The sequence below is a fragment of the Venturia canescens genome, chromosome 9 (genome assembly GCF_019457755.1).
Source record: "Venturia canescens isolate UGA chromosome 9, ASM1945775v1, whole genome shotgun sequence".
Taxonomy (NCBI): domain Eukaryota; kingdom Metazoa; phylum Arthropoda; class Insecta; order Hymenoptera; family Ichneumonidae; genus Venturia; species Venturia canescens.
In genome coordinates, this window is record NC_057429.1 from 14698235 (window position 1) to 14711188 (window position 12954).

Here is a 12954-nt window from a genome sequence, read left to right on the forward strand (position 1 = left end):
CAAATTTATATCACGCATTGGAGAATCGTATACCAGGGCGAAATCCATTATTTCTTAATTCATTAAAATACGGATAAAACGAAATGCTTTACAACAGTGCCAACGGCGTTGATGACAAAGGGACGATTCAATTGATTTTTTTACTCGATTAAATTAATCCATCGTTTTCAACGATTACTTGAACTTTACGCTCGGTCGAGCGTAAAAAGAACGTGAAAATGGATCGTTCACAGTGGCAATTAGAGCAATGAGATTAATTGATCGAGCCACTTTAAATGATTGAAAAATGTTATTTCTCCGTCCAGAACCTTTTTGTTGGTGATGAAATTCAAATGATCAATGGCAAAGCCTCATGCTGTTTTCAATTCGTCATCGTACCCTGCAATACTCATCGCAATTGTACAGCGACGAATGGGAGAATAATTCGTTGTGTTGCGAAGTCATGACGATGCTCGAATACACTCAGGATAATATCGTATATTTCGAACGTTACACCCCAACATTGCGCTGCTAGTATCGAAGCTTTGAGGCGAGTATCGCATCGACAAAAGCGGAAGGTTTCAGATGCCAGAAAACGTGACTGCGAGCCGTTCCATTCTCTCTCAGAAACGTTTGAGAATTATCACAAACAACATGCGCAAGGGAAGTTCGAAAATCTCGAAGATCCATGCAGCCAAAATTCAAAACAATTGGACGCCGAGTGAGTGAGATAAAACAACGATAAACGACTCGTCGAAATATAAAAATAACGAATCTAAATGAACAATTAACGCAAACTCGTTTTTATTATGCTTCCATAAAAAATACAGAGAAAAGATTGGAAATTCAGAACTTCTACGATATTCTGGAGAGCGTAGCTTGGCTGTGGCGTGTTTTTGGCGTCTTTCCCATCGCAATTAACAACCCCATCGGCAGGGAAAGATACAGTGGAAATAAATTCATCGCAGTCTACAGCTCGTTGATGTTCGGAGTGTGTTTGGGAAATTTTGTATACATCATGATGAACTACGATTACTACTTTGGGTAATTAAAGCAATGTCAAGGTCAGGAGCATCACACAACCACAAGTATGACTTTAAAGTTTTTCTTCCGTTCTTCCGTTCTTAGGAGAGGCTCTTTTCGAATGACTTCACTCACATCGGTGGTCCAATCGCTCGGGAATGTTTTGTCGATCTTTTCATCAACGGCTTATCGACTTTCCCAACAAAATGCCGTAATTTTCATTTTTTTTAAGCCAAATTTCGAAGCATCGTTGGAAATGAAATTGAGAATAATCCTCATAATTGAACGCTCGTAATTCCCTCCTGATACAGCTGTCAGAATCGATCAACAGCATAGCGGAGCAGGACATCATCATGAATAAAATGAATTGTCGATCGAATTACGATTTATGCGTTAAAATTATACGAACTTGCGTCTGGACATCACTCTTGGCTGTCATATATTTCATACTCTATGATATCAATGGCATCGATCGTGACTACAGCATGTCAGTGGATCATTGTTGCACAAAAAAATTCCTGATTTTCTATCGAAAATTTAATTTTTTCCCAAAATCGTATGGACTCTAATTGACTTTTTTTAAATCTAGTATGTCACCGGAGTATTTCTTTTGGAACCTTGGACTCATGATACAAGCGATCGATCTTACGGTATTTGCAACTTTGGTAGGTTTGCTCGGAGTGATTTTTCATGACCTGAACAAGAAAATTCGTGCTGTTGTAACAAGAGCTAACTCGTCCTCTTCCAAAGTAAGTTCAATTTCGATCAGAAACTTTCCAACTTGTAAAAAAAGTGTGCTGACGAGATATTTTTGCAGGTTCTTGTCACGTCTGATGTCTGTGCCGAGCAATTACGTTTCATTTCAGAAATTCATTACCACATGTGCACGGTTGGAAAACAAATAAATCGTATCTTCGACTGGAGCGTGGTGAGTCGCAACTGTTTCGAATTAGAATAAAATAATTGAATGATAATTAATCGATCGATTATTGTATTAAGGTAGTTCATGCATAAAACGATTTTCTTAGATGGTCTTGAAATTTACAAAGAGTCTAATTGGGTAGTCAACTGACACGCGTATTAAATTTTAAAAATATATTACGTTAAAGATTGAACGAAATTGATAAAATGAGCACCTCGCGTTTGCTTAGGGACATTTTGTTTCTTCTTGACTTGGCCCATTCCTGTCATAGCCTTCTATCTTTTTGTTAATACTTTTTTCTTGATCCATTTCCTTTCGTGTTTTCCCTTTGCACTCTTTAATGCGATTTTTTACATAAAAGACTATAGTATTTTCGCCAGGGACGAATGAAATTTCGGGTTCAGTCAATGATCGATCCTCAATTAATTAATGGGTTGTAATTTTATTCGTTGAAAGATAATTTGAAAAAATGTATTTACAATTTCGAATGAATAACTCTGACATTAATTTAAATTGATTATATCTTCAATTTTAGAAAGTAAAAATTGGTCTTATTTAAACATCCATAAAGTACAATCCTTCGAACATGGTCTACCTCAAGGAGGGTGGATCACGAAATCAAAATAATCAGAATTTGATAAAATTTGGTGATAACATTCTTTGGCATCAAGTATACAAATACGATTTTTTTCAAATTTTTTTACCACATCGTTATCGCATAATTGAGCGTTAAATCGAAGTTCTTATGCACGAGATGTATAACTGTATATATGTAAACTCTACGCTTATACACGTGAACTTTAGTGTTCAATTACTCGAGAGCTATGTGGTAGAAAAATCTAAAAAAAATTTATATTGTCTTATATATTTTTGAAAAAACATTTACCAAATTTTATAAAATTCTTATCATTTTAAAATTTTTAATATTTTTAACATGATTTTTAGCATTGCAACATTGTACCGTCGTGAATCGGAAAGCGAATTGTTTAAAACTAGAATTTTATCGTTTCAGATCATCAACGTCATGGTCGCTTTCGTTATCTTGAGCGCTAACATGTATTACATTTTCTATGAAGTTCAGAGACCGGGAGAAACGGACATACCACAGATTATTTCGTACATTCAGTGGGAATTATTTCACAGCGTACCATTAATAATTGTTGTCATAGTCAGCAATTTAACATCGCATCAAGTAAATCGAAGTTAAAAAATTAGTTAAATTTTTTAATGGAAATTTAAGCAAGCGTCAATTTAATTTACAGAGCATTGTCACTGGAAAACTAATCCACGAAATTCGAGTCGAAAACACTGACTCAGACCTCTACCAAGCTGTCAAATCATTCTCACTGCAGTTGCATCATCAAAGACTCGAATTCACAGCTGGTGGCTTTTTCCCTATTAATTCGACTCTCTTACAAACGGTATTAAAATTGGCTTACCATATTCTTCGAACTGAAAAAATCATCCGGAAAAAACTTTTCGGATTAATTGCCCTGCGAGCCATTAGCGGAGTCGTTTTCAAGCCTAGTCAAAAAATTTTGTTCGATTGACAGTTCTTGAAGGAGTTTTTCGTCTCAGAATAAAAATTAGTCAGATAAAATTCTGTCTGTTGCCTGAAAGAACGAAGGTCTCCTTATGATGGCGAGTCTCTTTTTTCTCTAAAACTCACTCAACTGTCAAAAACGACTCAAACCATGGGTCACTGGGCAAAAAAAATGGGGCTCGAGTTCCGCGATGGAATGAAAATTATTTTGAATAATATTCCAAATTTTCTTTAATAACAGATGATTGGGAAAATTACTACTTATCTGGTGATTTTGATACAATTTAAGCCGAAGTTGGACTAGTTCTTTGGGACCAATGGATATTCCGTAAAACCTAATCGAACTAGCCATGTACAGACGTTCTTCAATAAAAAATGTTGTCAATCAAAATATGTATATTCTGATGAGAATAAAATATTTACTACAGGCACATATGGAAATTGGAAAAAACGTGTATGACTTTGAAGAAGTATAGTCTGGTAACTTGGGTTGGAATTTTTTTATTCACGTTTTCATGAAACGTTTTTTGAGCCGGCTCAGATAATAAAAATTTGTTATCCGACCGATTGCGGGCTAAATTTTTTTCGAAGTCGGCCATTTTATTATGTACCAACAAATTTGTTAAATCCTAGTTCCGACCAGAACGATAACTTTGCAAAATGACAATCTTATCGATTTTTTGTTTCAAATTGAAAAAAAAATTTTTGCACACTTTTAGATACTAGCAATAATATATTTAAAAAATTGAATCGATTAAATTTTATTTTCCCCAAAATAAAATGCCCGGAAAAGGTATTAAAAAACGTACAAATTACTGGACTACGGCCTTAATTCGCTAACTATATACCCAACCAAACAGCAGTGTGGAAAAAAAGGGTTCATTATTACGACAAGTTTATTGGTGTACTCCAATGCACTCACGATAATTTCTTTTCGTTATTGAAGTTGTCACCTCGGAGCGTGGTCTCGTTGCACAAATATCATCGCACGTATTAGAATGATAGATTGAAAAAAATAATTTTTTTCCAATTCTTTTTTCCACAAGCATTCGTCATGGTCACAGGGTGACAGGCCAATTCCATCGATGGACAGTGCCATTAACACTTTTGTCTCCAGTTGTGTTCAGTTTATGAGTCAACGAAGTATGAATTTTCTCCCAAAGCAAGATCAGAAAAAGTTTGTAAGCAATCGGACGAGTGAGAAAAATCTTGACGAGCGTTGATTGAAAGCGAATAATTTATTCAGATAAAGAATGCAGTCGTCGAATCGAGTAAAACGTAATGTGCGAATGTAGAGGGCGATTAATTTTGTTAATGCTTCATTGATGTTTTGATAAAAATGATTTCATTGCGTGCCGCAGGTCGGATTGCCGAATACCGCGATTTTTACGAGGTTCTAGAAAACATCGCCTGGATATGGCGCATTATAGGAATCTTCCCATTCGTCATTAAGTCAAAAAATTATCACAAGAGATACGAACTTAGCACACTTCATGCAGCAGTTGGATTCTTAACGTGCTTCGCGATGATCGTAAATTTTATGTATCTAATAAGTTCATGCAAAAATGAATTCAGGTATCATGCTGAAAGTCGATTAATTGTTGTGTTTTGCTAATACGTTACCAATTTCTTCACTTTTTTGACTTCGTTCTGTATTAATTTCTCCCTTTCTAAATCAGACATGCTCCATTCCTGCTTACGGCCACAATTTTGGTAAGGGCGACCTCAAATATGTTATGTTTGAGTTTCTCCAATATCTGGAGAATTATCAGGTTCAAAGAGGTGATTTCTCATTCTTTCACCGTCTAAACCTTTACAGCAATTACAATCAAAAAAACACTCGTATCAATTAAATAAATACTGTCACTTTTTTCCGGTGTAACGCAGCTAACGAAATTAATAAATGATTTATCGACTCAAGACACCATTCTGAGGAAATCGTATTGTCGGATCGATTACGACTCAAACTCCAAAAAGATTTGTATTTACGTCTGGTCAACGTTTTTAATAATGACGTATTTTATGACTTGGGACGCATGCCTTACTTACCGGACCTTCGGGTCAGTATGAAAAGGCATTATTCGAAAATCTTGGATACTTCAACAGCCATCATCTAAAAATATGCCACAAATATATTTTTTTTTTATAGTTTCCGGCTAGAGTGGTTCATTTGGCTGTTTCCAATGTTCGTACAGGTGATGGATACCACGATACTGGTGTCACTGATCGCCTGGCTCGGATTGGAATATCATTCGATAAATAACAAAATAAATGACGTCGTGACAAGGGCAAACACATCGCTTACCAAAATTGTTTTTCGACCAGTTCGTCGGACTTTTATTTTTTAGCTCATACCTCCTCAGCATGGGTATAAAATTCCAATTCTTTTGTATTCAGATCATCGTGACTTCAAACTTTGGCGCGGAAAATTTGCGAATCCTGTCAAAATTCCATTACGACCTTTGCGAAATTGGTAAACGCATAAATCGATGGTATTATGCACCTGTCGTAAGTGCACAAAAATTTTTGACACGCCAACCGAATATGTTTTCTCAAGCGTCGAGTTTATTTCTTTTATTACGAATCTGCCTTCTTTATTACAGATCATCAATGTGACGACAGCCTTCATAATATTAAGCACGAGTCTTTATATCCTCTTCGATCAAATTCAGTTCAAGGACCACGTGGCTACGGCGTTTTTCTTTTCGTACATTCAATTGGAGATTAGTTACAGCCTTCCGATAATTATAACCGTGATTATTTGCAATTGGACGTCAAATCAGGTGAGATGGAATTGAGTGGTGGTCAGAGATGGACGATAAAATTGCATTGTTATTTTCCAGGCTGTTCATACTGCAGAACTGATCCACGAGATTCGAGTATTGAATGCGGACTCGCCATTGTACGATGTCATCAAATCATTTTCGTTGCAACTGCATCACCAGAAACTGGAGTTCACAGCCGGTGGACTTTTTCCTCTTGATTCCAGTCTGTTACAGACGGTGTGCAAGAAATAATTGATCCAAATTCAACGATAATTGATCGAAATAATCATCTCTTTCAATTGTTTCCAGATGGCAGGAAAGATTACTACTTACTTAGTAATACTTATCCAGTTTCACCCGAGGCTAGAGTGGAATTCAAAATGAAATTGAATGGCAATGAAACATCGTCAGAAAATATAATCAAAAGAATAACTCTTCTAAATGTAAAACGATTGTTGCTGTATGAAATAAACTTTTGTTTAATAAATCATGGGATTCTTCGTGTCCAGATCATCCATATCAAATAAATATTTACATCCAGCATAATGAGTCCGATCATGAGACAAAAACCACTGAGAGATTGGAACAATTGTTCTCCTGAAACCAATTATATTTATTCTTGAAACGTTTTACTTATTTTTTTGAGAACAATGAACATGAGGATCAAGTTGGAAAAAACTGTAGAAATTCTATAATAATGAGTTTCCAATTAAATGAAGTTCTTCTAAATGCTTTCGTTCTTCCAACGAAAGCATTTCTGAGGTCTGAATCCATAGCTGGTAATTCAGGACTGTGGTGCATAACCAATCGATAAATCAATTATCGCAAAAAAATGATTATGACATCGACGGGATTTGAAACTTCAATAATTACAGTGGATTGATGTGGTAGCCAATTTTGTTATCTGGAGACCAATCAAATGTTGGCGGCTGTCATGAAGTTCTAAAGACAGAAACATTCATTTCTTTCTCCCGAATCACTGGGAACAATTTTCGATCGATACTAAAAGCTGTCGTCTTTGATAAATTAGAACTTGTGAACGTCAATACAAAAAACTAAATTTTCTTCGATTATTTGTCATCAAGCATTTGTTATGATCACAAAGTGACAAGTCAATTCCACCGACGGATAATGCCATGAGCTCTTTAGTATTCAGTCACCTTCAGTTTCCCGAGCAGCGAAGTACGAATTTTCTTTCGAAACAACGTCGAAGAATTTTTGTCACATAGCAACAGTGTAATGACGGAAAAAAGGCAAAAGTGAAGGTATCGCGAGAGTTTTTAAACATATCAAAGCATCGAAAAGAGCTCGGAAACGCGTCGGCACTTCCCAGCACGAGCAGGGAGAAAAAATATTGATCGTTGGTCACGAGTCGAGGAAACATAAAAAAAATGGCCTCGTCAAACCGACCAAAACGTTGAGTAAAAATATTCCTGTTTCATACAATGTTTTGAAAACAAAAAAATAACTTCACCCCACGTCACAGGTCGAATCTCCCAGCTCCACGGTTTCTACGACGTTCTAGAAAACGTCGCCTGGTTATGGCGCATCATGGGAATCTTCCCGATTGTCATACAGTCTCAAAATTACACAGTGAAATACAAACCCAGCATATTTTATGCAACACTTGGAGTTCTCACGTACCTAATAATTCTCGTGGTTTCAATCTATATACCGATTAACTTCAGACGTGACTTTAGGTATCACCGATAACAGCTCGTTAGATTTCTGCTTGTTATATTTTATGTAATGAAATTTTTCATTATTACGTTTTTTTTTTTAATTAGCAATGCTCCACTCTTGTTTGCGGCAACAATTTTTATAAAGGCGATCTCGAATCTATTATGTGTGAGTTTCTCTAATATCTGGAGGATCATCAAGTCCGAAGAGGTGATTTTCCTATCGTGCAATACTGAACCCTCGCCGTTGATACCAATTCTTTATTTGATATACCAAAGATTTATTTATTAATTAAATAAATAATGTAAATTTTTGTTTTCTGGTGTTACGCAGCTGGCAAAATTGGTCAATGATCTATCGACCAAAGACGCTATTTTGAGAGAATCAAATTGCCATATTGATTATGATTTAAGCTCCAAAAAGATCCGTACATACGTCTGGTCAACGTTTCTTGTAATGATGTACATTCTAATTTGGGACGCATGCCTTTATTATCAGTTTATCGGGTTAGTATAAAAGAAGCATTATTCGAAAATCTCGAATAGTTCAACAATTATTTCCTGGCAAAACGTCGCAAATGATCGTTTTTATAGTTTGCGGATAGAATGGTCCATTTGGTTTCTTCCGGTGGTCATCCAGGTGATGGATATTACGATACTGGTGACACTCGTCGCCTGGCTGGGAATGGAATATCGTTCGATAAATAATAAAATAAAGGACGTTGTAGCGAGGGCAAACACATCGCTTCCCAAAGTGATTTTCCAAAAAATTAATCCAAATTTTTCGCTTCAGCCCCTGTTATTTTGTAAACATAAAACTTCCGTTTCTTCGTATCCAGATAATCGTGACGTCTGACTTTTATGCAGAGAATTTACGAATCCTATCAAAATTTCACTACGACCTTTGCGAAATTGGTAAACGTTTGAATCGACGCTACTACGCGCCTGTCGTAAGTGATAACGAAAAAATCGAGCATTTGGAAACATTTTCCGAATTTTACTCGTAGACAGTTTCGAATTTGTTCTAAAAACCACCGATTTGACACACGAACGAAATATTTTTTTTAATTCGTCATTAAAATTCTCTTCTTGTGTATTTTTCTTTTGAATTTCAGATCGTTAACGTGACGACAGCCTTTGTGATATTGAGCACCAACCTTTTTTTCCTTCTTGATGAACTTCGCCATGGGGATTATATGAGCATGATGGTTTTTGTTTCGTATATTCAATTGGAGATTAGTTACAGCCTCCCGATAATCATAACCGTGATTATTTGCAATTGGACGTCGAATCAGGTGAGATGGAATTGAGTGGTGGTCAGAGATGGACGATGAAATTGCATTGTTATTTTCCAGGCTGCTCATACTGCAGAACTGATCCACGAAATTCGAGCAATGAATACGGACTCGCAATTGTACGACGTTATCAAATCGTTTTCGTTGCAGTTGCATCACCAAAAACTCGAATTTACGGCCTGTGGACTTTTCCCTCTTGATTCCAGTCTATTACAAATGGTACGAGAGAAGAATTATTCGAATCGAATGGCAGGGGATCGAAATAATCATTTTTCCTGTTGTTTCTAGATGGTCGGAAAGATAACGACTTATTTAGTTATACTTATACAGTTCCAGTCAAATCTAGGATGGAGTTTTGAGTCCAGTTAAATCGCGAAAGTGAAATTGCAAAACAGAAAGAAGCAAAATAAAAACTGTAATAAACTTGATTATTTAAGGAATCACTCTGGTGCAGACCTCCAAAAAAGGCTATTATTGTTGATTTTAAAAAAATGTATTGTTATAGATATTGATATAAAGCTTATCGAGTTTAACAAATCTTCAGGCTCGTAACGCGTAATTCACTGCTTCACCCGAATCGCATTTTTTTTTGTTCGAATTCCACTTCAAACATTTCCAGCGAAATAATGTAACGCCACTGCTCTTCTCGAGTCCTTAAAACGCAGCAGTTTTCTTCGACCACAATTTCATTATTCACCAACATGGACTTCCTACAAAGATTTTGTTTACGGCCAAATTTGGGGGTACTCAGAGTAAATACAATTTTACTTGAACACGTGAGTTTATACATTTACGACTATAAAAATAAGACTTCATCAACTAATGTGGTTTCCCATGAAAATGAAATACCCCGAATCCTTCAACTGCAGAAAATGAATTATTAATTATATTGACCCTGCATCAATGTGTTCAACTGCACTCACCATAATTTCTTTTCATCAGTGAAGTTGTCATCTCGCAGCGATGTCATACGTCACTCGTAACACATTAAAATAATGTATTCACTCAGGGCTAGCACTCGAGTGTGAGAAAACGCAGTCTGCTAAGTGTAAAGTCTAGTAAAAGGTCTCCCGAATTAAAGCAGGCGTGATGATCAACGACGAATCAGGGTCGTCCAGCAAGAGTCCATTAGCACTGTCAGAACTGCGAAATCCTTGGCTCACGCGTCAGTCACATATTTCCATACTTCTTCAGAGTATTTAAATACATAAAATAGGGGTCTGAAATTAACCATAAAATGTGAACTATTTATGGAATGGATGTGCCAATTAATTCGATTGTTGATTTTAAAAAACTATTCAGCGGTCGGATCTCCAGTGCTGCTCAGGAAACCGAGAACCCACAATTTTTACGGGGCTTTGGAAAGCGTCGCATGGATTTGGCGGATGATTGGAATTTTCCCTGTGACAGTGACTGGTCCAATGGGCAAGGAAAGATACAAATTGGATAAATTTTACGCTACTTACAGTGTTCTTATCGTAGTCATTTGTTTAATAAATTTCGTCGACGCTATAAGGCAATCCGGAAGTTATTACAGGTATGATTTTATGAAGCATGCCAAGTGAACAAAATTCTGTTGACTGATTGACCCTCCTCATCATGAAACTAGACATCACGTGCCCATGACTTCGATAACCTTGACAATACGAACGATGGCGAGTTTGCTCTGCATGATACTCGCCAATTTCTGGCGCATCGTTCGCTCCAAAGAGGTAATTTCCTGCCCTGAAACATCCCTTCCATGATGGAGCAAAAAGAATAATGTTAACTGTATAAGTTGACAGAAACTCTCAACGAAATATCGGATCAAGAGTCGATACTGGGGAAAATAGGTTGTCGAAATAAGAACGAGACGAGCGTAAAGTCGATCCAGAGATACGTGTGGACCACGCTGATCGTTTTGATGTTTCTTATGGCTTATGACTTTTATGCAATTGCCTACAAAGGCAAAAGGTCTGTACTGAACGTAACAAAAGTAACAGCCCAACAGGACGTAATTCGGTCGTTTTTCGTAGCTTATCATTCCGATGGTTTTTTTGGATGGCATCGTTAATGGCACAAGTGATGGACCTGACGATATTGGTCGTGCTCGTTGGCTGGATTGGATTCAAGTTTTCTGCTATTAATGAGAAATTGAGTTGTGTCGTGGCGAAGGCAAATGCCTCCTCACCGAAGGTTATACTTCGTTGAAACTGCTTCAAGACCTTTGGCCTGCTTGCACTTTCGAAACTCGTCATTTTTTTCTCCAGGTCCTCATCGCATCGGATGTTTGCGCTGAAAATCTACGTGCTCTTTCGAAAACTCATTACAACATGTGTGCATTGGGCAAACGAGTGAATAGCCTCTTCGATTGGAACGTCGTAAGTGAGCCACGCGTCTTATCTCATTTTGGGTTTTTTATAATCACTCTTGACACCAACTTTTCTTGATCAATCATTTTTTTCCAAATGCCAGATCATCAACGTTTTGACTGCATTTATAATACTGAGCACGACTCTCTATTACATATTCTTCGAAGTTGAGCGTCCCGGGGAAACGGACGTAGCTCAAATCTTTTGTTACATCCATTGGGAATTCATGCAAAGCGCTCCGACTGTAGTCATCGTAATAGTTTGTAATTGGACGTGTCGTCAGGTAGCACTAACAAATAGCGTTTAAAAAACGTTATTATTATCGAACAATTGGTAGTAACGAAATAAATTAAGCACGATCTTCTTTCCACAGGGAACCTACGCTGGAAAATTGATCCACGAGATTCGAGTGGAAACAACGGACTCGCGATTATACGAAGCGATTAAATCTTTTTCGCTGCAGTTGCATCATCAAAAGCTTCAATTTTCGGCCGGGGGATTTTTTCCTCTAAATTCAGCACTCTTACAAACGGTACGATCATTCGTTATGAAAAAAAATATTTTAGTCGAACGCACTCGTTAGAAATTTTATTCTTCTTTTCCAGATGGTCGAAAAGATAACCACATATTTGGTGATTCTCATTCAATTTCAACCAAATTTGGACGATCTGAGTGCATCTACCAAAAAAAGGAGTGGAAATTAGTGCAGTTAGAATTTGGAGCAAAGTTCTTATCGTTTATAATAAATTGGAACTGCGAACGTTAAAGGAAAAACAAATAAGTTATTATCAACTCAAACCTTCGCGCGATAAGCAATTGTCATTATCGTAAGAATGTCACTTCGAATAAATTGATCGATCAGCAAAGCCATTAGTTCTTTTGCTTGCAGTAGCCGCCAGTTTTTCAATCGACGAAGTAGCCATTTCTTTCGAAAGCAACATTACAGAAGTTTCAATAATAACATAACCGTAGATTAAAAGGAAAGTTCTCGTGAATTTTTCTCAAATTTAAGCTGAAAAATTATGCAACACGCTAGGGAACGAAATATTGTTGAGTGGAAGTGAAACAAAAAATATTGAAAGATAACCGAATACACATAATTAAATAAAAACGACGTCGTCAGATCAATCCAAACGTAAGTTGCCACAATTTCATATTTTATAACTCGACAATTCATATTCTCATTGAATACCAATTTTACTGAATTTAACAGAGTGAATTCTCAAATTCCATGACATGTACGAGGTTCTAAAGAACGTCGTCTGGCTATGGCGCATTTCGGGAGTCTTTCCGATCGTTATTGAATCTGAAAATTCGGAAAAAAGATACGAATTCAGCACGTTGCTTGCAACTCTCGGAGTTCTAGAATTCGTAATATTCGTAGTGAATTTCATTTA

At 36.7% G+C, this 12954-nt stretch overlaps 4 protein-coding genes across 4 annotated transcripts; all 4 read left to right on the forward strand.

Annotated features, from left to right (window-relative positions):
* The first annotated feature begins 445 nt into the window (after positions 1–445).
* Positions 446–3912, forward strand: LOC122415588 (gustatory receptor 68a-like). The gene is made up of 9 exons (XM_043427844.1): positions 446–700; positions 810–1023; positions 1108–1213; positions 1314–1489; positions 1592–1751; positions 1820–1930; positions 2937–3116; positions 3187–3345; positions 3709–3912. Exons 1-9 carry the CDS (start codon positions 565–567, stop codon positions 3769–3771), a joined length of 1305 nt encoding a protein of 434 aa, XP_043283779.1. The 5' UTR covers positions 446–564; the 3' UTR covers positions 3772–3912.
* Positions 3913–5002: 1090 nt separating this feature from the next.
* Positions 5003–6646, forward strand: LOC122415590 (gustatory receptor for bitter taste 66a-like). The gene is made up of 7 exons (XM_043427846.1): positions 5003–5042; positions 5147–5249; positions 5355–5527; positions 5617–5975; positions 6071–6250; positions 6311–6469; positions 6542–6646. The coding sequence occupies exons 4-7, from the start codon at positions 5832–5834 to the stop codon at positions 6614–6616; spliced, it is 558 nt and encodes a 185-aa protein (XP_043283781.1). The 5' UTR covers positions 5003–5042; positions 5147–5249; positions 5355–5527; positions 5617–5831; the 3' UTR covers positions 6617–6646.
* Positions 6647–8554: 1908 nt separating this feature from the next.
* Positions 8555–9608, forward strand: LOC122416600 (gustatory receptor for bitter taste 66a-like). The gene is made up of 5 exons (XM_043429667.1): positions 8555–8665; positions 8751–8861; positions 9027–9206; positions 9267–9425; positions 9495–9608. The coding sequence occupies exons 1-5, from the start codon at positions 8555–8557 to the stop codon at positions 9573–9575; spliced, it is 642 nt and encodes a 213-aa protein (XP_043285602.1). The 3' UTR covers positions 9576–9608.
* Positions 9609–10295: 687 nt separating this feature from the next.
* LOC122416601 (putative gustatory receptor 28b) lies at positions 10296–12423 on the forward strand. Its single transcript, XM_043429668.1, has 9 exons — positions 10296–10371; positions 10509–10743; positions 10816–10918; positions 10984–11159; positions 11222–11381; positions 11456–11566; positions 11661–11840; positions 11931–12089; positions 12163–12423. The coding sequence occupies exons 1-9, from the start codon at positions 10296–10298 to the stop codon at positions 12259–12261; spliced, it is 1299 nt and encodes a 432-aa protein (XP_043285603.1). The 3' UTR covers positions 12262–12423.
* Positions 12424–12954: the final 531 nt, after the last annotated feature.

Bases quoted from the DNA above. Each gene is read 5' to 3' on its own strand.
- LOC122415590 (XM_043427846.1), top strand. From the start codon at position 5,832: ATGGGTATAAAATTCCAATTCTTTTGTATTCAGATCATCGTGACTTCA. The intron at 5,976-6,070 runs GTAAGTGCACAA...TCTTTATTACAG, and splicing joins GATGGTATTATGCACCTGTC to ATCATCAATGTGACGACAGC. The intron at 6,470-6,541 runs GTGTGCAAGAAA...AATTGTTTCCAG, and splicing joins ATTCCAGTCTGTTACAGACG to ATGGCAGGAAAGATTACTAC.
- LOC122416601 (XM_043429668.1), top strand. From the start codon at position 10,296: ATGATCAACGACGAATCAGGGTCGTCCAGCAAGAGTCCATTAGCACTG. The intron at 10,372-10,508 runs GTCAGTCACATA...AAAACTATTCAG, and splicing joins GCGAAATCCTTGGCTCACGC to CGGTCGGATCTCCAGTGCTG. The intron at 11,841-11,930 runs GTAGCACTAACA...TTCTTTCCACAG, and splicing joins GTAATTGGACGTGTCGTCAG to GGAACCTACGCTGGAAAATT.
- LOC122416600 (XM_043429667.1), top strand. From the start codon at position 8,555: ATGGATATTACGATACTGGTGACACTCGTCGCCTGGCTGGGAATGGAA. The intron at 8,862-9,026 runs GTAAGTGATAAC...TTTGAATTTCAG, and splicing joins GACGCTACTACGCGCCTGTC to ATCGTTAACGTGACGACAGC. The intron at 9,207-9,266 runs GTGAGATGGAAT...GTTATTTTCCAG, and splicing joins GCAATTGGACGTCGAATCAG to GCTGCTCATACTGCAGAACT.
- LOC122415588 (XM_043427844.1), top strand. From the start codon at position 565: ATGCCAGAAAACGTGACTGCGAGCCGTTCCATTCTCTCTCAGAAACGT. The intron at 1,214-1,313 runs GTAATTTTCATT...CTCCTGATACAG, and splicing joins GACTTTCCCAACAAAATGCC to CTGTCAGAATCGATCAACAG. The intron at 1,752-1,819 runs GTAAGTTCAATT...ATATTTTTGCAG, and splicing joins CTAACTCGTCCTCTTCCAAA to GTTCTTGTCACGTCTGATGT.